This window comes from Athene noctua, chromosome 24 (genome assembly GCF_965140245.1).
Source record: "Athene noctua chromosome 24, bAthNoc1.hap1.1, whole genome shotgun sequence".
In the NCBI taxonomy this organism is placed as follows: domain Eukaryota; kingdom Metazoa; phylum Chordata; class Aves; order Strigiformes; family Strigidae; genus Athene; species Athene noctua.
In genome coordinates, this window is record NC_134060.1 from 4,751,457 (window position 1) to 4,777,188 (window position 25,732).

General features: G+C 65.9%; 3 protein-coding genes across 7 annotated transcripts; 1 reads left to right on the top strand and 2 right to left on the bottom strand.

The window, feature by feature from the left end:
- Nucleotides 1–19: 19 nt before the first annotated feature.
- Nucleotides 20–10,000, bottom strand: MAP3K6 (mitogen-activated protein kinase kinase kinase 6). The gene is made up of 28 exons (XM_074925848.1): nt 9,608–10,000; nt 8,249–8,388; nt 7,544–7,567; nt 6,943–7,130; nt 6,657–6,825; nt 6,421–6,527; nt 6,102–6,272; nt 5,689–5,801; nt 5,383–5,542; nt 5,094–5,244; nt 4,788–4,895; nt 4,666–4,715; nt 4,451–4,546; nt 4,069–4,153; nt 3,854–3,987; nt 3,653–3,780; nt 3,427–3,563; nt 3,129–3,234; nt 2,790–2,947; nt 2,491–2,671; nt 2,248–2,407; nt 1,848–2,013; nt 1,590–1,775; nt 1,399–1,504; nt 963–1,197; nt 593–848; nt 395–471; nt 20–272 (listed from the first exon to the last, which is right to left on the bottom strand). Exons 1-28 carry the CDS (start codon nt 9,909–9,911, stop codon nt 20–22), a joined length of 4,149 nt encoding a protein of 1,382 aa, XP_074781949.1. The 5' UTR covers nt 9,912–10,000.
- Nucleotides 10,001–11,328: 1,328 nt separating this feature from the next.
- CD164L2 (CD164 molecule like 2) lies at nt 11,329–17,275 on the bottom strand. 5 transcript variants are annotated; one of them, XM_074926096.1, is made up of 6 exons: nt 17,055–17,275; nt 15,341–15,445; nt 14,586–14,663; nt 14,339–14,407; nt 13,467–13,632; nt 11,329–11,840 (listed from the first exon to the last, which is right to left on the bottom strand). In XM_074926096.1, the coding sequence occupies exons 1-6, from the start codon at nt 17,137–17,139 to the stop codon at nt 11,834–11,836; spliced, it is 510 nt and encodes a 169-aa protein (XP_074782197.1). In that variant the 5' UTR covers nt 17,140–17,275; the 3' UTR covers nt 11,329–11,833. The 5 variants fall into 5 exon arrangements, with proteins under 5 accessions (XP_074782197.1, XP_074782195.1, XP_074782194.1 ...); XM_074926094.1 differs by lacking the exon at nt 11,329–11,840 and adding an exon at nt 12,680–12,984 and having other exon boundaries at nt 14,339–14,404; XM_074926093.1 differs by lacking the exon at nt 11,329–11,840 and adding an exon at nt 12,680–12,984.
- A 1,880-nt stretch (nt 17,276–19,155) lies between these two features.
- On the top strand, nt 19,156–21,004 carry GPR3 (G protein-coupled receptor 3). The gene is made up of 2 exons (XM_074926168.1): nt 19,156–19,228; nt 19,963–21,004. The coding sequence occupies exon 2, from the start codon at nt 19,979–19,981 to the stop codon at nt 20,963–20,965; it is 987 nt and encodes a 328-aa protein (XP_074782269.1). The 5' UTR covers nt 19,156–19,228; nt 19,963–19,978; the 3' UTR covers nt 20,966–21,004.
- Nucleotides 21,005–25,732: the final 4,728 nt, after the last annotated feature.

Below are 25,732 nucleotides of genomic sequence, written 5' to 3' on the forward strand. Positions count from 1 at the left end.
GGGCACATGTGGCAGCTGTTTATTGCTCTGGGTGCTGTACCCCGACTTCTTCCTCTGGGGTGGGGCTGGAGCCGCTGCAACCGCCTGCTCCCGGGGTGTCCCCTCTGTCACCATCCTGCCAGCCCTGCCGTGGTGGCAGCCCCGAGGCTCCACTGGCTGGGTTCCCCGGGGCTGTGTCACAGCCCTGGGGTGGGGGTCCCCCCCGCTCCCGCTGGGTGAGGGTCTGGCGATGCTCCAGGATGGTTGCCCAGAGGCGGTACGCTGGCCCGCGCCTGCTGGGGCAAGGAGGGTGCTGGTGGGAGGGGACCAAGCTGTGACCCCCCCCCTCGCAGTGCTGCCACCCCACTCTCCCCACCCCAGCCAAGCCAGGGGGAACAACGCAGCCGGGGGGTACCTGATGCCCATGTAGAAGAGGTCATCAGGGGTGGCACAGCCCAGCAGGTCCCGGAGGGTGAAGTCGTGGGAGAGGAGCTGTGGGGGGTGGAATGGGTGTCGGGTGGCAATGCTGGGGGGGTGCTGCCCCACTCACACCAGCGGGGCCTGACCCCCACGCCCCTTGTAGCTCCATGTGGCCAGTGGCCATGGGCCTCACCGTGGCCATGGTGGCCGCGTCTGTGCCGTGCCGCTGCAGCCACTCGAGGAGGAGGGGGTCAGCCCGTCCCGGGGAGTGCTGGGGGCTTGGGGATGAGCAATCCTGCCCTGGGGTGAAGCACCCTGGGGGGGCCTCCTCATGCTCCCCACCGCACTGGGACCGGCTGGGGACAGCGGTGTCATCGTCCCCTGAGTGAAGCACCTGCTGCATCAGCCGCTGCCACTCCTGCTCCTTCTCGGCCAGCTCCTGGAGCAGCCTGGGGGAGAGCGGAGCACCGAGTGGCACCCGGGGGGAGCACGGACTGGCACCCTGGGGGGGGCACAGATTGGCACCCCGGGAGATGGAGGCACGAGGAGCAGTGGAGCCCTACCTGCCCGTCTCCATGCGGAGGTGGCAGAGCTGTGCCACCAGCGCCGAGGATGCCTGCAGGGAGGGCAGGGGGTCTGCCCAGGTGCTGAGCCCCGAATTGGTGCTGAGCCCCGAACTGGGGCTGCCCCGCTGGGGTCGACTCCTGGGGATGGACAGCCTCGGTGGCACGGGGTCATCCTCGTCACTCGTGCCCTTGGGGCTGTCCCCTGCCAGGCAGCTGGCCTTCGGTCCCAGGTCTGTGGGGGCAGAGGCAGTGCTGGGCACAGGGAGGTGCCCGATGGCCTCAGAACCCAGAGCACCAGTGACAAAACAGGGAGCTGGGCCCAGTGCGGGCTCCCCCCTCACATCCCTTTCCCAGCACCCCAAATTCCCCCAGTCCACTCTGGAGGGGTGATGGACCTGGATCCATGTCCTGGCCATCCCCCAGTGCCACCCACCTCTCACCAGCATGGGGAGAGCTGCCTGCACCGCCTGGCTCACGGCATCATCCAGCGCAAACATCCAGTGGGGTTTGATGTGGTGCCGGCGCAGCACCCGTCTCACCTGGAAGGGGCAGAGCCGTGCCAGGGCATCGCCGTGCCAGGGCATCACCCACACAGCACCCTACCGTGCCAGCCGGGGCACTCACCGCTGCCTGGAAGGCAAAGAGGGGAGCCTGGAGGTGGGGGAGGCTCAGACCCTCTTCCCGCAGCCGGCTCTGCAGTGCCAGGAGGTCCTGGCACAGCTGGTGCTGGCTGGGGCACTGGATGTAGCTCCGCAGGCAGCTCAGCAACTGGGCGAGATGCTCCGAGTCCAACCTCGCCCCCGCCGTGCTCTGGGTGGGCAAGGGAGATGCTCAGGCGGTGCCACCGTGCCCACCCTCCGCCCCTGGGCACCCAGCACCCACCTGGCTCTCCTCCAAGGCAGCGATGATGCCCGGCGCCTCGGCGGTGAGGACGCGGTGCAGCGTGGCCCGGCGCTTGCTGTCCTTCCGCAGGAGGAACCTGGCCCCGCTCTCCTCGGGGGAGGACGAGCGCAGGCTGTGGTCGGAGCCAGCCGAGCTCTGGGCAGTGCTGGGGGGAGATGGGCAGGGTTGGCACTGCCCCCCCCTCAAAACTTGGGCATTTAGGAGTGTGGCCTCGGGGTGCCAATGACCTGGCAGAGGGCATGGGGGACCTCCTGCAACCCCCCCCAAGCGGTAAAGGCGAGGGATGTGATGCCCTGGCATGATGAGGGGGTGCAGTGCTGGATACTATGGGAGGCAACCCCGGGGTCCCTGCATCCCCCCCACGCGCGGGACGCCCTACCCCAAGGAGCTGCGGCTGGAGGCTGCCTTGCCGCGGTGGCCCGGGAGCAGGGGGCTGCCCGCTGTGCCCCTCCCCGGGGCGTCCTGCCTGGCCGAGGAGCCTCCCCTGCTCCCATCGCTGCCCTCCACATCCCCATCCTGCCGCCCGACGTGGGGGAGATCTGCCAGGGAGATGATGGAGGTGGAGATGGTTATTTTAGCAGCTCATGTCAGGCTTCCCCCATCCTGCCCCCCCAGGACTCACCCCCCGCTGGGGGCACGGGCCGGCTCCGGGCCCTCCTGGCACCGGCGAGGAAGGGCTCCTGCAGCAGCGCAGCGGCCGTCGCCCGCTTGGCCGGGTCGGCCTGGAAGCAGCGCAGGATGAACGCCTTGGCATTGTCCGACATGGACTCGGGCACCTCCGGGTGCATCTTGAACATGCCCACCTGGAGGGGAGGCACTCGTGGGGCTGCAAAGGGACCAGCCACCCTAAAGAGGGGCAATTTCAGGGTTGGGGAACACCCCCCCACCCCACCCCATCTGCTGCCCCAACCTCACAGGTACCTTGAACATCGCAGCCTGGGGGCTGCCCAGCTCGTAGAAGGGGGGCTTGCCCGTGGCCATCTCGATGACGGTGCAGCCCAAGGACCAGATATCTGCTGGCTTCCCGTAGCCCCACGGCCCCTGGTTGATGATTTCTGGGGCCATGTACTGCAGGGTACCTGGGGAGAGGATGAGGAGGGGTGGCAGGAACCTGTATCCGTCACCCAAATTCTCCCAGGGTGGGTGCTCCTCCTCCCCACGCCGGCTGCAAGGATGCAGATCCCAACGTCTCCTGGTCCTCAGCATCCCACTGCCCCCAAGTTGGGGGGAACCCACCCCCCAGCCCCGGGCTGCCCTTACCCGTGAAGGTCTCGGCGCTGGGGCTGATGCCCGCCAGCCGCTTGGAAGTACCGAAGTCGGAGATCTTCAGCACCCCGCTGTACGTGTTGATGAGGACGTTGTCTCCCTGGCGCGGGAAGGGCACCCCAAAATAAAACCAAGCCACAAAAAGCTCCTGGAGCTCGAGCAGAGCTGTTGGGTATCACCCAGGGGTTTTGGGTACAGAGTGGCAGCTCCTGGCTCCCCAGTGCCCACCGAGATGGGGGTCAGGGGTCAGGCCTCCTGCCCCCAGGATGGGTGATACCCCCCACCCCCTCACCTTGATGTCGCGGTGCACGATGTGGTTATCGTGGAGGTAGCTGAGCCCGTCGAGGATCTGGCGGGTGTAGAAGACGATGGTGGGTTCGTTGTCCTTCAAGGGTCCCCACTTGGAGCGCAGCAGGGACGAGAGGCTCCCTGGAGAGGGAGCACACCCCCATTTAGGCCACACATACAACCATGTGTCCCACTTTGACTCCCCAAAACCCGTCCCCAGCGCTGCCCACCTCCCGGCACCTCCTCCATGAAGATCTTGATGAAGCCATCCTGGCTGATGGAGCCCAGGTACTGCACGATGTTCCTGTGTCGCAGGTGCTTGTGCAAGGCGATCTCCTCGTGCAAGGGCTGTGAGTACCTGCGTGGTGGGGGGACACCGGGGTGAGGGGCTGTGCAGGGACCCCCCCGGGTCCCCCCCGTATGGCACCTACCGGCTGTCCCGCTCTGGGATCTCCTTGATAGCGATGCGCACTTGGTTGCTGAGGCAGCGCCCGGCGTAGACGACCCCGTACGTCCCCCTGCCCAGGACCACCCGCTCGCCCGCCTCCGAGTACTCGTAGCTGTACTGCGGGCAGAGATGCGGGGTGGCAGCCTGTGCCACCTGCTGTCCTCTGTCACCCCATGTCACCCCGTGTCCCCATCTTACCTCCAGGATGGGCTGCGTGGGGCTGGGCACCTCCTCGCTGCCCGTTGCCTGCTCAGCCAGGAGGGACTGGATCTGGTCACAGAACCTGCCAGTGGAAGGATGATGGTCCTGAGCCCCACGGAGGGTGCTGGGGACCCACCGGCCCCCTGCACAGAGGGGATCCTCCTCCTCCTCCCAGTCTGTCCCCCACCAGTGGCACAAGGGGGGCCTGTGCTTTGTGGGACCCAGCTGCAGGGCTTGTGTCCCTAGGACACCCACAAAATTAACAGAGGGAAGAAATTGCGTGTTCCCATCCCTCCCTGCTCACCAGGGCAGGGGCTGAGGGTCCCCATGCCCCCACCAGCAATGTGGGGGTCCCTGAGGCCCCCAGCCCTCCACTCACCACTGGCAGTGCTGCTGGGAGGGGAAGTAGAGCTGGAAATCCTCCTCCGCGTGCATCACGTAGAGGAAGCAGCCTCGTTCGTCGGACTTGCAGATGCTGGAGGGAGAGGACCCCCCTCTCCGTCAGCACCGGGGCTGGTGGGATGGGCAGAGGGGCTGAAGGGACCTGGGGGGCACCCTCGGTCCTGCTGGCCAGGGGACCAGGGACACACTCACCTGACACCCCGAATGTCCGTGGCCGTGAAGGTCCAGCTCGATGCCACTTTCTGCAGAAAAGTGGGTTGGTGGGGACCAAGGTTGGTGGGAACCCTCCAGCCCCCCCCCAGCCCCATCCCTACCTCCTCTGTGGGGCAGAGGAGGGCAAGTGTCAGGGTGGGCTCCTCCGTGCCACCGTGCAGTGCCAGCCGGGCCGGCCGTAGGACCTTGCTGAGCTCCAGGACCAGGACCTGTGGCAGCAAGGGGATGTGAGGTGAGTCCTGCCGCCCCTGCCAAGTTCCCAGCCCACATCCCTGCACCCCCATCCTCCCACCTGGGTTGGCACCAGTGGGCTGCTTGATGCCTCCCCAAACCCCCGGTGAGCCTGGACCACTGGCTGGTGGCTGGGGGTCCAGACAGGAGGGGGTGGGCTCCGAGGGGCCCCTCACCGCGCAGTGTGACGTGGCAACGAAGGGCTGGCACGCCTCGAGGAGGAAGCCCAGCCAGAAATCAGCCAGCTCCTGCCGGGTGGAGGGGACCTGCGGGCTCCTCTGGAAGTGTTTGTAGAGCAGGAAGGTCTCCATGACCGAGACCAGGTACCTGCAGGGACGTGGGAGGCGAGAGAGAAGAGAGAGATGTCCCCAGCGCCCCCTAAAAGCCCCTAAACCCCCTCCTGGGGCACAGACACCAGGGATTGGAGACACAGTCTTGCCCAGGTGAGCGTGTGCCGTGCCGTACCAGCCGGGTGCATTGAGCTTGTAGAGCTTCTCAGAGGCTTGGATGACTTTGCTGAGGTCGTTGGCCAAGATGCCGGCTCCGAGGCAAAACCCCACGTCCCAGTAGTAGCGCAGCTCCCCTGGGCTGCCCTTGCGACCCTGGAGGCAGCTCAGCTTCACCCCTGGACACAGGAGCAGGAGGAATCCATCACTCCTCCACCAGCAACGGGGTACGACTGCTCTTGGGATACCCCAATGCCAATGGACCCCAGTGCCTGGTCCCCATCCCCGGTGGGTCCTTGTCCCCGACCTGTGAGTGGGCACCCACCGATTTGCCGCAGCTGCACGGAGGTTTCAAACTGGTGACCAGCAGCCACGAGGAGGACGGCAGCGTTGATGCCTGCATGGAGGCTGGGCTCCACCTCAAAGGCTTTGTTGTACCTGGGCAGAGATGCTGGGTGGAAGGCACAGCCACTGCCACCCCCCGACAGCCAAAACACAGCTGCTTTAGGGTCCTGGAGCTGCCCCCTATGATGGGGGAGTGCTCCCAAACCAGAAAAAAAACAAAAGAAGTGAAAAAAATAAAAGCCAAAAGGAACTGGCATCACCTGCCTCTGCGTTGCTGCTGGAGGGGATTGAGTGTGGGGCTGTGCTGGTCAGAAACCCCCCAGAGCTCCTGCAAACCCCCCCGGATGGGGGCATGGGCAGGCAGGTGGCCCCCAACCCTGTCCCCAGCCTCACCAGTACAAAGCCCGGTCCCTTGTCTCGGTGTCGGTGAGGCCGGAGCCGATGAACATGTCCTTGTAGATGCGACCACACAAGCAGAGGAGGTCGGGCGCAGCCCCCTCCCCGCGCTCCACCACGGGCAGCAGCACCGACAGAGCCTTCTCCCGGTCCCCGGCACGGTTACGCCTGCGCACACGCGTCCGGCGCTTGGCAAACGGCACCACCAGCACGGCCCCTCGATCCCCTGACCCCCCCCTCAGCTCTATCCCATCGGGATGTTCCCGGGTGAGGGCGGGGGGTGGGGGTGTCCCCACCCCGGCCCGTCACCGCTCACCGGCTGAGGGCGAAGGCGTAGTGGAAGCGGACGTTGTGCTGCTCGGCCACGGCGCAGGCCGGCAGCGCCTGGAGGGTCTCCACCAGCGAGACGATGGCATCGTAATCCTGCGGGGACAACGGCGGGGTTGTCCATCCCCACCTCTGTGGGGTGATGTCCCCAGATCGGACAAGCCCTGGGGGTCACAAGCTCCCCTGGGATGCTGATATGGCCTCCAGAACCCCCCCAGCCCTGACCTGCACGTCACGGTAGGAGAGGAGGAGGTTCACCACGATGTCCAGGCTGAGCAGCTCCACGCTGTCCAGGCGCTGCTGGATGCGGGCCAGCTCCCGGCTCAGCTGCTCCCCCCGGTACATCTCCCGTGCCCGCCGGATATCCCGCTGGATCAGCTCCCGGAAATACCCGCTGGGGATGGGGGGCAGAGGTGTGGAGCTTTTGGGGTGGTGATGATTTTCCGCCAAGCCCTGCCAGCCCAGCTGGGCACGGGGGTTTGCCCGCAGCCGGAGGGGTGGGCAGCAGTACCAGGAGTTGGTGGGGATCCCCTCCAGCAGCTGGATGAGGCGGGCTGCCAGCGGGGTGAAGGCAGCCTCCGGCTCAAAGCTGGGCTGGAAAAGCTCCGTCAGGCCCTTCGTGGTCCCAGTGTCACAGCAGATGACCTTGTTCTGGGGGGTGACCGCATAGGGGATGAAGGTGTAGCTGCCGCAGAGGTCCTGAGGGAGGGGAGAAGGGGTGAGCAGCTGTGCCAGCCAAGCTGAGAGCCCCTCTACTCGTGTCATGCACCAGCCCTGCCTCCCCAGGCCTGTCCACACTGCCCGGACCACACAGACCGCGCTAACACAGCCACCCATCAGGCATTAGCAAGGAAAGGCAAACCAGCTTTATCTCTGAGTGCCATCATTACGCTCCAGAACGAACACTCCCGGTTCTTTCACGACCAGGTAGCACCCTCCATGCTGCTGTGCTATGAGGGAGTGACATCCCCCCCCAACTCAGATTTAGGGAGAGGTCTCGCTCCCTGTCTGCAATGTCCACCCTCTGAGGCTGAAGAGAGGCAGCTCAGGGGGAGAGGGGGGCTCAAACCCCCCCGGCACCGCGGCAGCGAGTGCAGGAAAAAGAGACGCACCGAGTTCTTCTGGCAGATGTCTTCCTGGGGAGAGAGGGGAGGAGGAGGGATTTAATCAGAGTCCCTGGCAAAAGAAATCAGCTGATTTCAGGCTCAGGGATCCGAGTTACCTGGAAAACAGCCAGGGACAGCAAGGGACACCAGGGCTGAGCCGCGAGGGCAGATGGTCCCCCCCACACCATGAGCGTCGCGTGTGGACCCCCCCACCCCGGGCAGGGCTGCAAACAGAGCCCCACCGCCGGCACAGGAAAGGGGTCTCTGAACGGGCGCCTGAGGCTCCCCGGGGTCAGGGCCGTGTTTGGGGACAATTTGGACGAGCTCCCAGCCACATTTTTTTTTTCCCTCGAGCAGTGAGAATCCTTCCTGCCAGCCCCCTCCGTGCGGAAGGTTTCGCTTCCAAGGAATCATTTTTCCCCAGGGAAAAGAGCCCGTTCCCAAATTCCTGGCCAGTTGGGGCCAGGGGAGCATCCAGCACCTCACACCCAGCTCTGGGGCTCAGCGGGGTCCCCAGCCACCCCCTCCTCATCCCAGCCAGGCACGGGGAAATCTCTGCCAGAGCAGGATGCGGCCGTGGGAACGCAGAGCAGGGGATGGAGATTCCTCCACTTGCCAGTGCGGTTGCTCCAGGTGCTTGGGGCTATTCCCACCCTGGAACAGCAGCACCCGGGGGGAGGCCGAGGTGTCCCTGTCCCCATACCCGCTGACCTGCAGGGCCTGGAGAGGGGGCAGCTCGGCCTGGCAGCACAGCAGGACATTGTGGGACATGTTGAAGCTCTCGCGGACGCCCAGGTGGTAGAAGAGGGAGGGCTGGCAGATGGCGTCGCTCAGCTCCACCACGGCCACATCTGTGGGCAAGACCAGAATATTCCAGACCCTGAATTAATGGAGTAGAGGAATCAGCCCCCCTCCCCAGGTTTGGGGGGGTCTGTATCCCTACTGCCATCACAGCAAGGCCACAGAGAGGGGCACCCGCTTGTCCCCCTGGCACGGGGTTGAACCCTGAGCAAACTCTCCACGAAAACCACCCTTCCCGAAATCCCACGCGCGGGTTTAACGTCAGGGAGGAAGACATCCCGGCAAACAGCCAACCACCCTGGAAAGTAAACAGAAGGAAGGCAGAAAAGCAAACAGCAAACCACCCGAGCATGCAGCCTCGAGCCACTCGGGGCTGAGGGAAAGCCTTGGCCCAGATAATCCCGAATAACTGGGATAACCAGGAAGAGCAGAATCACAGAATCACAGAAACATCGAGGTTGGAAAAGCCCTTGTAGATCCTCCAGTCCAACCATGACCCTCCCCCTGACCATTCCCAACTCCACCAGATCCCTCAGCGCTGGCTCAGCCCGACTCTTCAACCCCTCCAGGGATCCCGGGGACTCCCCCCTGCCCTGGGCAGCCCATTCCAACGCCCAACAGCCCCTTCTGCACAGAAATCCTTCCTCAGAGCCAGCCTGACCCTGCCCTGGGCAGCTTGAGGCCATTCCCTCGGGGCCTGGCGCTGGGGCCTTGGCTCCAGAGACTCATCCCCCCTCTCTGCCCCCTCCTGGCAGGGAGTTGCAGAGGGCCAGGAGGTCTCCCCTCAGCCTCCTCTTCTCCAGACTGAACCCCCCCAGTTCCCCCAGCCGCTCCCCAGCAGACCTGTGCTCCAGACCCTGCCCCAGCTCCGTTGCCCTTCTCTGGCCACGCTCGAGTCATTCAATGGCCTTTTTGGGGTGAGGGGCCCAAAACTGAACCCACCCATCGAGGGGCGGCCTCACCAGTGCCGAGCCCAGGGCTCAGATCCCTTCCCTGTCCCTGCTGGCCATGCCAGTGCTGACACAAGCCAGGATGCCATTTGCCCTCTTGCCCCCCTGGGCACACTCTGGCTCATTCTCAACCCCCCCAGTCCCTCTCTGACCGGCAGCTCTCCAGCCACTCCTCCCCAGGCCTGTAGCCCTGCTGGGGGGTGTTGAGGCCAAAGTGCAGCACCCGGCATTTGGCCTTATAAACACAGCCGCAGGAAAAGGGGGAAAAATCAATAAATAATAATAAAAAAAGACTCATCGGAGCGGGTCGCGTCCTCACCTGCATTGTAGAAGCGGTCGAGGGTGCCGGCGTGGCCCAGCGCCAGGGCGTCGAAGCGCAGGGCGTGCAGGCGCGCCCGCAGGGGCCGGCAGGCCTGGCGCAGGCAGCGCAGCGCGGGGCAGGCGCCCGCGTCCTCCCGGCCCAGCACGAAGACGACGCTCAGCGCCCGCCGCCCGCCCGCCCGGCCCCGGGTCCCGCACACCGGGCGACTCGTCGTCCCCGCCACCACCAGCGGGTCCTGCCAGCAGCTCCCGGTGACTGGGGGGGGCCTGGGTACCTCCGGGGTTGGGGCAGGCTGATCCATGGCGGGGCGGGCTTGAGCCGGTATCCAGCACCGGTCCTTACCGGGACACCCCACACCGGGATGCCCCCCCGGGGCTGTCCTGCCCCGGTCCCCCCCCGCACCGTCCACGGGAGACCTCGCCCCGGGCCGTGCCGGTCCTTACCGGGAGCGCTCCCTTAGGGGCCGGCTCGCACCGGGAGGGTCCGTCCCGCTCCGCGGGCTCCTCCCCGGGCTGCCCCGCACCGGGCTCCGCTCCGCCCCGCTCCGCCCCGGGCACCGGGCGCTGCTTCCGCCTGGCCCGGCCGTGAGTCAACGGCGGCTCCGCCCGCACCACCCCCCCTCCGTCCCGGGACCCCCCCGGGCCGGATCCTGACCCCCGACGGGCACCGGTTGCAAAGGGCCGGTTGCAAAATGGGAACAAGGGGAAGGGGAAGTGGGAGGGGGGGGACGGGGACACGGACGGGGGGGGGGTGTGGTCCGGGGCTGGTTCCCCTTCCCTGCACGTGTCGCAGCCAAAATAACGGCCCCGAAGCCGCCTGGGTGGTGGGAGCGGGGTGAAGTGAAACCGGGGTTCACGGGGGGGGGGGGGGGCGCAGGGCTCGGCAGCCCCCACCCCGTATCCCCATCGCATCCCCCTGGCCGGGGTGGGGGCCGGGGAAGGTCCCCGGGGGCCAGAGGTGGGATGGCAACAGCTGGCGGGCCCGGCTGGGGAGCCGGGAGCTGTGCGGGCAGGGCCGTCACCGGGGGCTCACAGTGGAGCGTCCCCGGCTGGGGGGGACTGGTGTCTGGGGGGAGATGCAGGGGACGGGCTGGCGCAGCACCCTGGGCTGGGCTGCCGGGCAGGCGGGGAAGCCACTGCGCAGGCAGACGAGCCACTATGAAGGCAAACAAGCCACCACACCAGCAAAACAAGCCACCGCGCAGGCAGACGAGCCGTCCCAGGGCTGTTTCCCACGGCGGGCCAGGCCAGCTCAGATGCTCGCCACCGCCGGGGGATGAGGGGCCTTAGCCAGGGCTGGATGTGGCCACTTCCCCCTGAGCCCCCCCCGGGCTGGCCCACGCTCGCCCCGAGCTGGGGCGCCCAGCCCAGCAATGCCCCCAGTCCCTCCGGCCCCTGCTGCAGCCCCCCAGGGCCAGGCAAGGGGGTGCCACACAAAGCTGGACATCACAGGGTGAGCCCCCCGGGACAGGAGGGGACCATGTTCTGTTACTCCATCCTCCAGCATGGCATGTCCCCTCCCCATACTGGTTCCCCTGCCCTGGTCACTGGGAGGACTGGAGTCACTCAGGGCCACCCACCAGCTTGTGGCCAGGATACAGCCACGTCCCTTTGCAACCAAAACACCCCGGGGCAGCACCCGCTGCTCGGGCTCCAGGAATGACGGGTGACAATCACACAGACACCAGGAATAAGAGGAAAATCCTTTATTGGGTCTCTGTCCCCCCTGCACCGGCTCAGGCACAGCAAAGGGGCACCCCCACCGCCAGCCCTGGCCACGTGTCCTCTGACCCTCTGGGGTGCCCTGGGTCCCCCGGGGTACGGGTGAGCACAGGGCAGGGGGACCCCAAGGCTGGGATTTAGGACTGGATGGGCCCCCCCTTGCCCAGCTGCACCCCTCCACCCTGCTCTGGGCCCCCGCTCGGGGAGCAGCTGGAGGGTACAACCGCAGCCACGCTGGGTGCAACCCCCCTGCCCCGGAGCACCCCCGGCCGCACCAGGGACAGGGGTCAGGCCTGGGTGACGTGTCCCTCCCTGGTGTCCCCTGGGGCAGAGCCAGCTTTGCATAGTTGTGGTGTGGGGCCCCTGCAGCCACAGAGGTGGGGGGACAGTCCGGCAGCGGGCAGGGACACCAGCAGCGGGCGGGGACACCGGCAGCACTGGCCTCTTCGCCTGCCCCAGGGAGGTCGAGGGCAGCATCTCCCCAGCCCGGGGCGCGGTGGCCTCAGATCCTGGTGCAGCGGACAGAGAAGAGCGCGTAGCAGAAAGGGCCCAGGTGGCTTTGCCCTGGGTGGGGGGTGTGTGGCCCAGCCCCTCGTAGACCCCAGGGAGTGGGGTGCAGGGAGGGTGTCCCCAGTGCCCCCCCCCCCATTGCACCTGTGTGGGTGGCAGTGCCACAGGGAAGGGTTGACCCCACACCTGGGAGTTGGGTAGGAGCTACTGCAGGGGAAGGATGGGGGGCACAGGCTTTCTGCAGCCATGCCCCCCTCTGCACCCCCACCCCAGAACACCCCCCACCCCCGGACATGAGACAGAAACCACCTCGCAGAGTTTAATTGGGGCAGCCCGAGCTACAAGTCTCACCCCACGGCACACAACACGCACCCCGCTCCCCAAAACAACACACAGAAAGGTGCAGGGAGGGGGGGGGGGGTGTGCTGGGGACACACCCCCGCCCTTACACCCCCACGGCAACACAGAGGCACAGCAAAAGCACACAGCAAGGCCCTGGCTCCGCTCCTCTGGCAGGCACAGAGGCTGGGGGGGCCGGGGTGGGCAGGGGCTGGGGTGGGGAGGGGGGAGCAGGGGGCTGGGTGCTCCAGCCAAAATGCTGAAAGAAAAATCACCTGAGAGCCCACTGGGGGAAGAGGGGACCCCAAGTCCCCCCCCCACCTAGCACACCCCGAGGCTGTAGGGAGGCAATGGGGCAGGGGGTGCCTAGGGTGGGGAGGTGGCGCTGGGTGCTCTCTAACTGGGGCCAAACTGGGCCCTGCAGCTCCCATCCTGCCGAGGGTGCTCAGGGGAAAGGGGGGGGGGGGGGGCTGCACCCTGCTGCTGTGGGGCTGGGGGGGGGGTGGGAGAGGGGGTTGGGGGCACCTCGCCCAGGTGGCAGAAGGGGCCGTGCATCGGCTGCATCCTGCCAGGGGCTCCCTGCATGAAAGGGGGGCTCGGGGGGGGCACCCCTTTCCCTTCCTCTGCTAACAACTCCCAGGAAAACAGCAAACCAGCCGGGAAACCCCCTTCATGCAAGCCAGGAGAGAACCACCACGCCATCCCCCCCCGGGGAGGGGCGAGGGAAGGGTGAAGCTCTCGGGGTGCAGGGGGGCAGCCCCCTCCCCATCGCCACCGGCACCCAGAACCTACTGGTTGTCCTCTCTGGCAGCGTGCAAGGAAAGAGAGACGGGGCACAGCCCCCCACGTTAGACACGGCGAGCCCCATGGCACATGGGCACGAGAAGAGCACAGGCCTCCACTTGGCTCAGCCTCAGAGGGACGGACCTGGGGGGCCCCCACGCTCCCCACAGGGCTTGGAGCCAGGATCCAGCCGGGCAGCAGCAGACAGAGGTGGCGGCAGGACAGCCGGACACCGGCGAGGGGACAGGCAGGGGAGGACGAGCCCCTCCATCTCCCAAATCCTCCCCCCCCGCCGGGCGAGGACGGACCGGCACAAACAGCCACGAGAGACAACACTCAGCTGCAGGACAGGACACGGCCAGACGGGCCACGGAGCCCCACGCACCGGGGCTGACCCCCATTTTTGGCTTCAAGGGTGCGTCTGGCTCAAGTGTGAGCCAGCACGGGTGTGGGGGTGTGTGTGTCCCCCCCTCCAATCCCAGCCGGGGGTGCGGGAGCCTTACAGCGTTTGGTAGGTGCTGTCCTTCGACTTGATGAACTTGATGATGAAGAAGACAACGGCTTGGACACTGAGCACCAGCACGATGCCGCCGATGAAACTGGCTGTGTCAAAGCCGGGAGGGTGAAATTCGGGGCTGCCTGTCAACGGGGCGCTGGTGGTGGTGGTCCCTAAAAATGGGGCAAGGGGGTTATGGGTGCTGCTGGCATCCCTGGGTACTGATGCTCCCGCCAAGGAGAGCGGAGCTGGGGGCGGCACAGGGCGGAATGGCTGTTTCCCAGCCCAGGGCTGGGGTGTCCCCACCAACACACAGATGCCGGGACAGGCTCAGCCCCTTCCCATACCGGAGCAGCCGGCACCTCGTGGGAGAGGAGCCAGCGGCAAAAAGATCCCAGTGGAATAAATAATTCAGAGGGCTCCGGGCTCCGGTTACCCGCTGTAATTAGCCCAGTGCTCTCCAGTTCCCGCTTCCTGGAAGAGGCTCCTTCTCCGCTCCCAGCCCCTGTTCCAGCCTGGCCGGAGATGGCACTTCCCAGCAAGGATGGCAGCAGGGCTGGTTCTTGTGGGGGCTGCAGGGTGTTACGACCCCCCCAGTCCCACCCTGGCATCACTGCAGCCCATGGCATCATTGCTGAGGGCAGGGAGGGGGGACGGGGACAGAGCTGTGACCCCGGGGACAGCGCTGGCACCTCCTGGGGCACAGCCAAGGGTGAAGCTCCACGGGTGCAACCCCGAGGGCAGCTCTGCTCATCCCTCCCCAGGGATGCGAAACACGAGGGAAGCGGCTTGTCCCATCCCACTCATCACTGTCCCCTGGGACACCTGGACCCCCCCCCCCATCCCAACACGTTCTGCCCCCCCCCCCGACCCGCTCACGTGGGGAGTGTGTCACCGGCTCCTTGCTATGGGACCGTGGAGGCTCTTCGGTGGGGGACTTCAGCGCTGCTGGAGGAAGGGGAGAAAAAGGTGGTCAAGGGCCATCGCCGGGCACCCCCCACCCCATGTCCCTGTCCTGGGGGTGGGATTTCATCCCCACGGCCCCTGTACCCACGGCAGCACCTCTGTCCCGAAGGCTGCTGGGTGTTGGGGGACCCGCTCTCACGGTGGGGGGGAGCGGGGTTACCTCGACACAGGGTGCTGGTGTTGTAGAGCACACAGGTCTCCCGCGCTGCCGCCCCTCTCTGCACGCAGCTCCCCGTCCCTGCGGGAACAGGGTTTTCCCAGGGAACCCCCCCCCAGACAAACCAGCCCATTTGGGCTCAGGGCTGCCCTGGGCACCCGAGGGTTTGGGATGGCGAGGACTCGTTCCCAGTGGTGGGCACCCACCTGAGGGGCTGCGAGCTGGGGCTCGCACCCTGCCCAGCCTCCTCCTCATCGCCACCCCCGGGGGATGAGGGGCCTTAGCCAGGGCTGGATGTGGCCACAGAGGTTCCCCCTGAGCCCCCCCCGGGCTGGCCCACGCTCGCCCCGAGCTGGGGAGCCCAGCCCAGCAATGCCCCCAGTCCCTCCGGCCCCTGCTGCAGCCCCCCAGGGCCAGGCAAGCGGGTGCCCCACAAAGCTGGACATCACAGGGTGAGCCCCCCGGGACAGGAGGGGACCATGTTCTGTTGCTCCATCCTCCAGCATGGCATGTCCCCTCCCCATACTGGTTCCCCTGCCCTGGTCACTGGGAGGACTGGAGTCACTCAGGGCCACCCACCAGCTTGTGGCCAGGATACAGCCACGTCCCTTTGCAACCAAAACACCCCGGGGCAGCACCCGCTGCTCGGGCTCCGGGAATGACGGGTGACACCATACTGGCATGGCCCAACCCAGCAGCTGTGGATGGGGAAGGCTGGTGGGGGGCCCTCCACGCATACAGCTGAGCCCCCCCCTCACCTGGCTCTTCGGGGGTCCCGCAGCCCACCCAGACGCAGCCGGTGGTGTTGTGTGAGGCGGTGCTGGCCGTGCACGTCTCACAGGACCTCAACTCATCGCAGCCTCCTGCCAAAATGGAGGGAAAAGGGGTGAGGGCAGGACCAGCATCCGCCCCTCCCCATCAGCCGGGGTCGGGGCTGGACTCCGCTCCAGGGAGGAGGTTTCTCCGGGTACAGCGGGAGGGATGAAGGCACCTCTCCCAGCACCAAACCCACTAACGGCCCCGTCCCGCCAGGCTGCGGGGGACTGGAGCACCACCAGCCCTCCAGAGAGGGACCATCCCGCACCCCACAGCTCCCAGCACCCACGGCCACCCAGGACACGTGGAGCTCACCCCACGGCCCGCGCAGGATGAGCCCACCCCAAGCCGGGATCTTTTGGTGGAGGTTTAAAAGAGACGAGGCAGCAGCACCGGCCCCGCTGCTCCCTGCAGCCTGGTTGGGGTTACCCTGAGCAGCGTCACCCCTCTGCTCCCCCCAAAACTGTCCCACAGGACAACACCCCCAACGCCACCCAAGCTCCCCATCGCCCCGGTAATGGCGGTGAGTCACTTGGGTGCTCACGGAGCTGCTCTGCCACGAGATCTTCCCCCACACACGCACGCTCATCATTAATTTACAGCGCTGATGGCAGCGAGGGAGGCTGCGCCCGGGCCCTGCCTGCACCCCCTGCACCCCACACCCGCCTCTCCACCACCCCGGGAAAGAGCCGGGAGCCATTTCCCACCCTGAGACATGTTCCCAGGCTCTTGAGGGACAAACAACCCCCCCCCAGGCCTTGCGAGGAGGGTGCTGGGGGGTGGCACCCCCCCAGTTTTTCGGGTCCTTGTGTTCGGCTGGTAGCAGAGGCTCTTCCCTTCTCCCAGTGCCAAAGCAAAGGGGGTAACTGGTGGCGTAAGGCACCAAGTGGGATGCCTATTGCCATGGTTACGGCGTGGTGGGCACGACGCCGGAGCCCCCCCCCAGCATTTCGAGACCTGCGGGGAACCAATGGGAAAGTAGGACTTTGTTCACAAGGGTTTCAGGCAGGTTTATAATTTAAGTTATTTTTATCGCGGCAAGCACAGGAACAGACGTTTGAGCCCGACGTTGTCAACTCCCGCTCCTGTCGTCAGGTGTGGGGAGGGAGAGGGGAATAAAAGGGGGGGCAGCCCCATCGCTGTGGGTGCTCTGGGAACACGCGTGGCTCCCGCGGGGGGGGGGAAATGTCTCCGGTGAGCAGCGGGGGGTGTGGGAGATGGGGAGCACAAACAAGCCTGGGGTTTGCATAATGAACGCCCGGAGTTGCAGGAGCCCCGGGCAGGAGGGGGACGGCTCCGCTCCCCCCCCCCCCCGCCCCGGGAAACCGCCACGAGTCACCAGATTCCCCCCCCCGGCAGATCAAACCTGCACCCCGCTTGCCCCGCAGCGGCTCAGGGCACCTGTCCCGGCCCTGGGGGTCCCAGCCCCCCCGGTTGGGAGCAGGAGCAGGGCCCCCTCTCCCCGCAAGCCGAGGGAACGGGGCGGGGGGGTCCCAGCCCCATCGGGGGTGAGGGGGTCCCGCGGGGAGCGGGGGTGAGGGGAACACTCCCCCTCCCAAATAAAAAAAAAAAAAGTTCGGTTGCCCCAAAGCTGCAAAGTCCCCTCGCCCCCCCTTCCCCGCCCCGGCCGTGTCCCCCCCCGCTCCCCGGCCGTACCTGCGCGGGTGGGAGCGGGCCCCTGCGCGCACAGTAACGCGCAAAGCAGCGCCCAGCGCAGCGCCCCGGCGCACGGCGGGGCCATGGCCCGGCCCGGTTACGCTCGGCTCGGCCAGGCTCGGCTCAGCTCGGCCCGGCTCAGCTCGGCCCGGTCCCGGCGGGAGGCGTCGCGCTGCGGCACCGCGGGGCTCCCGGGAGAGCGGAGCCGCGGGCACATGCGCGCCCGCGGGAGGCGGCCCCGGCGGGGGGGGCGGGCAGGGGCGGCCCCGCCTCGTCCCGCCCCGCCCCGGGGGTCCGGCCCTGGGGGGGCCCCGCTACCGACCCGCATCCACCCCCCGCCCCTCCCCGCCCCCTGCCCGCTGCCGGGGCTGCCCCGGGCTCGGGGGGGGCGGAGAGGCGGGAGCTGCGCCCCCCCCCGCAGCGCGCACGGACACTCTGGATGCGCTGCGCTCACTGCAGACACTGCACCCCCCCGTGCTCACTGCACCCCCTGACCTCACTGCACCCCCTGCACCCCCCCGTGCTCACTGCACCCCCTGACCTCACTGCACCCCCTGCACCCCCCCGTGCTCACTGCACTCGCTGCACGCTGCCTGTGCACTGCACAAGCTGCACACGCTGCACTCACTGCACAGCGTACAGTGCACCCGGTGTCCTCACTGCACACACTGCACACACTGCACTCACTGCACTCACTGCACACACTGCACACACTGCACACACTGCACTCACTGCACACACTGCACACACTGCACACACTGCACACACTGCACTCACTGCACACACTGCACACACTGCACTCACTGCACTCACTGCACACACTGCACACACTGCACTCACTGCACACACTGCACACACTGCACTCACTGCACTCACTGCACTCACTGCACACACTGCACTCACTGCACTCACTGCACTCACTGCACACACTGCACACACTGCACTCACTGCACACACTGCACACACTGCACTCACTGCACACACTGCACTCTGTTCACACCCTGCCCTCCCTGACTGGGCCCTGCACCCCCCCGCCCCCATGCCCACAGCCGGTTGAACACCCCCCCACTGCACACACGCCCCCCCCCGCAATCCCAGTCCCGTGCCCAGGGCACCGCGACCCTCCCCGGGGCTGCGGCGGGTCCCCCCGCCGGTCCCCACCCCCGTGCCCCCCCCGCCCGGGCCCGGTGCCGGGGGTTCAGCGCCGCGGACAGCTCGGGCTGGGCCGGGCTCCGGGGGGGGGGGGCTGCAGCCGTGCCCAGGGGCACCGGGATGCGCCGACCCCCGCGGGGTCTCGGCAGCGCCGCAGCCCGACCCGGACCCCCCCCCGGGCCCCCCCCGCGCTGTGACAGCGGGGCCAGGACCGGCCAAACCCCCCCCCCCCCCGCGGCGGGGGCAGGTTGCCCGGGAAGGACCGAAACGCACCGGGATGCGCGGAACCGGGGCGGGGGAGGGTCCCGGGGGGGTGCACGCCTCCTCCTCCTCCTCCTCCTCCTCCTGCCCCCCCCGGGGAGGAAGGCTCCCCGCCAGCCGCCCTTCCCGCAGCTCCCCCCCCCCCCCCAGGCCAGCCCTTCCCGCTTCTCCGGGCCATGAATTATTCAGCCCCGCGTGGGAAAGCCGGACCCGCCGGGGGGGGGCTGCGCACCCCCGCCTGTGCGGGGGAGAATCCAGCTTCACCCCCTCCCCCCCCCCTCCCCCCCCCCCCCCGCCCAGCGGAGCCCCCAAACCTCTGCAGTGGGGGGCGGGGGCCCCTCCCTCCTCTGCATCACGGCCCCGCAAGGGCGGGGCGGGGGGACCCGGGCTGAGGGGGGTGTCCCGGGGGCGGTGTGTTTTGGGGGGGGGTAGGGGGGGGTGTCTGTGTGTGTGTCAGTTTTTTATGAATGGGCTGCTCCATCCCCAGCGTGATTACTATGCGGCGCGCGCCTCCGCGGGGCGCTGATTGGCTCCGGCACGTATTGACGTCACGGCGGGGAGAACGATGCTACGGGGAGGGGGGGGGGAGCGATGGTGAGTCACACACACCCCCCCCCCCAACCCTACACATACACCCCACACACACAACCCCCCCCACATCATCCCCCCCCCCCCCCCCCCCGGCGGGGCTCGGTCACTATAACTCGGCGGCGCCCATGGCTGCGGGCCCCCAGCGCAGCCCGGGCCGAGCATCCCGGCAGGTGAGTGTCTGGCACCGCGGCGGGGGGGGGGGGGGACACACCGGCACCGGGAGGGGGACACGGACACCGGGGTGGGGGGTGAATCCGCTCGGGCAAAGCACAGCGCTGGGGGAAAAAGGGTGAGGGGCAGCCGTGCATCCCCCCCCCCTCCCCCCCCGCCAACCTCAACGTTGCGGAGGGGGGGAAGACACATACCCCCCCCCAAGGCAAGAGGGGGATCCCCCTGGGTGGGGGATGTATGGTGGGGCCGGGAGGGCGCCTCTCCCCACCGGGGTGCTGGTCCCGGGGCAGCAGGGCCACCCCCAGCACCTGCTGCTGGGGCAGCCCCGTTAGCTTGGCCCTTGGGGGGTGGGGGCGTGGGGGGAGCCAGGGCTGGTCCCACTCCCCGGTATTTACCCGCCGAAATCACGCAGGGTGCCAGCCCCAGCAGCTGAGGCAGGCAGGAGCGGGCTGAGCTTGGGTGTCCCCCCCCTGACTTTATTCCCATATTTATTTATTTTTCTTTGCTTGCGAAAGAATTGAAACCAAACCACCTTGCCCAGAAAAATCCCCTCGGAACAAAGATCAAGCACCCTCTTAACACACCCCTCTCTGCCCCTGCTCCCAGAGACAACTTTGGGGGGGCGGGGAGGCAGGATTGTCCCTGGCTGGGGGGCATGGGGACAGCTCGGGTGGGTGCCCATTGCGGGCAGCGGGTGCTGAGGGGGGGCTGCTCTTGCTTTCGGCTGCGGCAGGTCGGCCTCCGGCAGCATGATGGAGAAAGGGCCCCCCAACTCCAGCGAAGGCCCGCAGGGCTGGTCGGCGGCCAGGAACGGCAGCGGCGGCTCCTTGGACCTGGAGTCGGTGGTGCAGCCCCTCGCCCTGAACCCGTGGGACGTCGTCCTCTGTATCTCCGGGACCATCATCTCCTGTGAGAACGCCGTGGTGGTGGTGGTCATCTTCTACACCCCAACTTTCCGGGCTCCCATGTTCCTCCTCATTGGCAGCTTGGCCACGGCCGACCTCCTGGCCGGTTTGGGGTTGATCCTGCATTTTGCCTTTGTCTACTTCATCCCGTCAGAGGCCATCAGTTTGCTCACGGTGGGGCTCCTGGTCACCTCCTTCACGGCCAGCGTCAGCAGCTTGCTGACCATCACCATCGACCGCTACCTGTCCCTCTACAACGCCCTCACCTACTACTCGGAGAGGACAGTCACCAGGACTTACATCATGTTGATCCTCACCTGGGGAGCCTCCATCTGCTACGGGCTCCTGCCCATCATGGGCTGGAACTGCCTGAAGGAGCCCTCTGCCTGCAGCATCGTCAAGCCCCTGATGAAGAACCACCTCATCATCCTCTCCGTCTCCTTCTTCATGGTCTTTGCGGTGATGCTGCAGCTCTACGTGCAGATCTGTAAGATCGTCTGCCGGCACGCCCACCAGATCGCCGTCCAGAGACATTTCCTGGCCAGTTCCCACTACGTCACCACCCGAAAAGGCATCGCCACCTTGGCCGTCATCCTGGGCACCTTCGCTTCGTGCTGGCTGCCCTTCGCCATTTACTGTCTCCTGGGGGATTACAGCTACCCGGCCCTCTACACCTACGTCACCCTCCTCCCCGCCACCTACAACTCCATGATCAACCCCGTCATTTACGCCTTCAGGAACCAGGAGATCCAGAAAGTGCTGTGGACCGTGTGCTGCGGGTGCTTCTCCGCCACCATGCCTTTCCGGTCCCGCTCCCCCAGTGACGTCTGACACGTCCTCCCCTCCCCAGCCTCCCTGCACCTTTCACTTACCGATTGCAGCTGGAGGATTTTTTTTTTTTTTTTTTCCCTCTCTCCTTTTCATTGCCAGAGACACATCACAGGAGCTCTCGGAAACAAGCAGCTCTTCCCAGCCCCGTCCTTTTGGGTACAACCCCTTCTCTTCATCTATTTTTCCACTTTTTTGAATTTACAGGGGAGAAAAACATATTTTTTATCCATAATATAATCTATATTTATGCGTGTGCATGAGAGAGAGAGGGGGGGGGGAGATCCTCATATTTTCTTTAAAACTATTTATGATGCTTTATTTTTTTAAGGGAGGCTGATACCGGGAACGTTCACTCCCCTTTTGCTTTTTTTACAGCCTCGTTATTTACCTCAGATAGTTAAAATATATTTTGTACGTTTGGGGAAGGGGAGGTGAGACTCGTGTGCTGGAGGAGGAGGGACTCAAACCCACCCCCTTCTCCCAGTCGTCCATCCGTTCATTTATTATTTTTTAATTATTATTTAATATGATTTGAATGCCGCCCTCCCGCCGGCCCAGCGCTGGGGCTTGCTGCCCTCTAGTGCTCGCTGCCGTCGGGCAGAGGGTGCTGCCAGAGGCTCTGTGCCCCCAAACACAACACCTTGGGGGTCCCCTGGGTGCTGCCCCCCCCTCACCGTGGCACCCAGGGCTGTGTCCTCCCACCCCCCAACGCCTTTCTTTGCACAGGGACTGGATTTGCACTTTTTTTTTTGGGGGGGGGGGGGGGGGGATGGATGCAAAGAGGCCCCTTGGGACCGGGACCCCTTGGTGGGTGCTGCAGAGCAGGGGGTGGGGGGGGCTGCTTCTTGTTTACAACCGTGAAGGGGGCGAATAAAAGTAATTTGTGGTACGAGGTGCGGCTGTTTGATGCTGGGGAGGGGATGGGTTGGGATGGTGCCTCCCGGGGGGGGGGGGGGGGGCAGGTTGAGGTCACCCCGAGTCCAAGCAGGGCCTTCTCCCCGCTCCGTTTCCCTGCGCCCGGGTAAGAAATCCCAAGCGACAGCGCTGCCCCCACCCATCACATCCTGTTAGCAGGAGCCGGCCCTGGGGGAGCAGCACCGAAGGCCCTGGCCATCCTCATCCTCATCTTCCCGCACCCAGCAGGCAGAGGGGCTGTATCCAGCCTCGTGCTGTTCTTGCTGCCTCCATCGCAGCAAGATCACGGGCAGCTGCCTGCACCCCAGCCCCTCTCCGGGAGAAGGTGGCACAGGGTGGGCTCAGGGCTCTGCCCAGGCCCCCCCCGCCCTGCACTGAGGTGTCCATGCTGCAAGAGCCCCCCCCCAGATAGAGTCTGGGATGGCCATTGTTGCTGTTGCATGCAGCGCTCGTCCCAGGGAAGGCAGGGTTAACGATGGCAAAAGCTAATTAGGGCAGCTCGTCCCCTCCGGTAGCAGGGCTCTGCGCCCCGAGAGCCCCCCGTGCCCCTGCCCACCCCAGTCAGGGAGCAGCAGGTTTCTTACAGGCATTTGTGCATCCGCAGACACGCCGGGATGTGGCAGAGCCCAGGGCTGAAGAGCAGCCAGAGCCCGGCCGGGTGCTGCGGTGCGGGCGGTGCAGGATGCGTGCCGGCCCCCGAGGCTTGGCTTCACCTTGGGCTCGGGGACCTGGTGGCAGCCCGGAGGGTTGGTGTTGTTTATTGCAAAGGAAATAAAAGATTTTCCTTCCACTTCTCGGCCGAGCTGAGCACTTGGAAAGGGGTTATGGCAGCAAGCGTCGAGGGGAGATGGGGCTCGGGAGAGGCTGAAGGACTCGCAGAGTGACGTCTCCCGCTCTCCAGGGGCTGGGCTCAGTGCTGGAGAGGGGGTTGGGAAATTTGGGGTCCCCCTGTTAAGCCAGGGGGAAAGGAGCAAAGCTGGGGGGGTTGGAGACGTCTGTCATGGCCCAGGGCTGAGCTCAGGTCTCTCCATCCCTCAGCCAGGGAATAATTTCTGAGCCTACCTCCCTCGGCAGTGAAAAATCTGGTAATTCCCAGCCCTGCTTTATTCATGGGCAGTTTATACCTGGTTGTTCTTATGTCAACATCGTACAGCAGCGTAAATAGCTTTTCCTTCCCTTGTGTTTCCCCTGCTGATGTCTTCAGAGGGAGCAGCCACAGCCCCTTTGGTTCTCCATGGCGGGCAAGCCCAGTCGGTTTGTCCTGCTCCCTGGGGTCCCTGTCCCTTCCCCGGGGGGCAGGGTGACACGCTGGGGGTTGTTGTGGGGTGTGCAAGCATGTGGCATAAAGGCAGCCCCGTGCAGGTCTGTGGGACCCCCCTCAGTGTGGGGTGGGCACAGGGCTGCAGCCCCCAGCTCCTGGCAGGGGTGTTGTGGTGGGATTTGATGCTGGACTGTCGCTGTGAGCTCACCCCAACCCAGCAGCATCACACCACATCAGGCTAAGGGGTCACTTGTGCCTGGCTCCCACCACAACCAGCAATTTGGGGAGCCCTCGTACCCACCACCATGGGTCCCCTGAGAACGTCACCCCTCGCAGTCCCATCCCCTGCTGCCACCAGACACCACAGTGGCCATCGCTCAACGTGCGGCTTCCCAGCTGGGAAACGCACCCTCTGGCTCCTACCTGTGTCCGAGTCCCTCCTGCCAGGATGGATGAGGAGAGCCGAGGGGCTGGAGGAAGCCGGGACCCCAACCCTGCCGCCGTGCTGGTTGCTCTCTCGGCACACCAGCGAGTCCGGAGATGTTCCCGGCTGCTCCAGGCCTCTGAGGGACGGAGCAGGCGCCACTGAGGGGGGAGATAAACAGCCCGCAGCAGGGCCCAGCCTGCTCCCTTTTTTGGTGGAGAAAGATGCAGAAAGCGGAGGTATAAAAAATAGTCAAATCCATCCAAGAAGGCGCCCGAGTGCCGAGCAGCCACCCCCACGCCGTCGATGTGCAGGAGAGGCTCGGGGGGGACCGAGGGGCCCAGCTTTGAGGTTAAAATATGAGCTAAGAGACTGTGAGTGGGATAAAGGCGTGGGCACAGCATCGCCCCAGCTGTGCACACACATCTGGCAGGCCCAGCCCTCCCCAGGCACCCCCTGCCCGGCACTGAGGCTCCCAGCAGATGCTGTAAACCACAGGCAGCCTCTTGCCTCCAAAGCCTGGCTGTGCTGCAGCGAGGGCAGGGGGCTGCGGGCAGGTTTTTCTCCTCTTCCCTCCTGCGGGCAGCCCCTGCCCCGTTGGCAGCAGCCAGGCTCGGTTACAGCTCCAAACCCTTTGCCACCTCGCCGGGAGCAGGGTCACCGGGCGCGAGCGCTGGCAGGAGCCGCGGCAAAGCCAGGGCCAGGCCCCGCCAGGCGAGAGCCCTCCCTCCCCTCACCCTGGTGTCAAAGCCAAGGGGGCTTTTGCCAGCTCGGAGGACAGAGGGAGGTCAGCGCTACCCCTAAAACCTCCCAGCAGCGCCCTGAATGCCGACTGACCTGCCTGGGGCAGAGCCAAGGGCTGCCCATCGCCCACACCACAGCCCAGGGCCAGGTCTCTGCTCCCAGTGGTTTACTGGGGTGCCCGTGATGGGTCCGTCCCAGCGGGGAGCACAAGCCCCAACATCCTCCCTGCGCCATCGGGGCGGGCAGGCTGGGAAGGCCGGGCCATGGGGAGGGCTGAGCAGCTCTGGTTATTGGCCTGGGTTACATTTAAAATGAGAAACCTCAGCCCTGGCTTGGGGGATTTTGTTTCCTTGGAAGCAGGAGCAGGCAGGAAATGAAGAAAACGCGGCCTTGCTCGTAAGCATTTTACCAAATGCCGAAGGCAGCAGGAGGCATTTCCCGGTATGGCTCGGGCTGCGGAGCATCGGCCCCGGCCACCACGGGAGCCACGGCTCCAGGCGGCATCGGCCGGTGCTTCCCGGGGAAAAGAGCCCGTCCCAAGGCGCTGCTCTGGGTGGGAGACAGCAAGCAGGAGGGTGGAAAGCGGGTCTGTCTCGAGCATCCTGCAGCCTCCCAGCTTAGCAACAGCCGATGCAGCAAGCAGCTTCACGCCCCTTTGGGTGCCTGGCTGGGGTGTAGGACCCCAGGGTGGCAGCACCCTCTGCTCGCCCATGGCAGCTCGCAGAGGAGCGTGCTCCCACGCTGGCTCAAGGCTGGGGCTTTGTCTAACTCAGCCTGGCCTAGAGACAGCACTGGGGAGAGTAATTTGGCCCTGGCCGCAGCCCCAGCTCTGCGCCGGCTGCCTTAAGCCCTCCACATGCAGGCGCTGGCCTTTGCGGGAGCGGATGAGCCCAGCGCAGAGCTGCTGCCCTGCCAGACTGCAGAAACTTGAGCTCCAAATACATAATTCCTCTGGCACCCCGTGGTTATTTGTGAGCTGCTGTGAGCAGATGGAAGAGTTACAGATAAAGCCATCCGCAGCACGGGAGCCGCTTGCCTTCCCCACACAACCGCGTAGGCAACAGCAAAGGCAGGGAGGAGGGAAAAAAAAAAAAAAAAAAAAAAAAGGCAGAAAGAGAGCGAGAGAGAAGGAGTCAGCCATTTCTACAGGGGCTGAGCTGCCATCTCAGCACACCTACGTGCAAGAAATGGGGACTCTCTGCTGGCAGCAGGCCCTTCCCAGGGAGTTGGAAGAGGGTAGTGCTCTCCCACCACCCATGGCTGCTTGGCGAAGGCAGGCAGCGCGAGTCGGGGGTGACATTGGCACGGCAGAGCGCTGCCACACACTGGGAGAGCAGGCTGTTAACGCTGATCAGAGCTGGCAGCGCCTGCACTTGCTTGGGTCCCAGAGGGGGAATTAAGGGAGAGAAGCTGACGTCAGTGG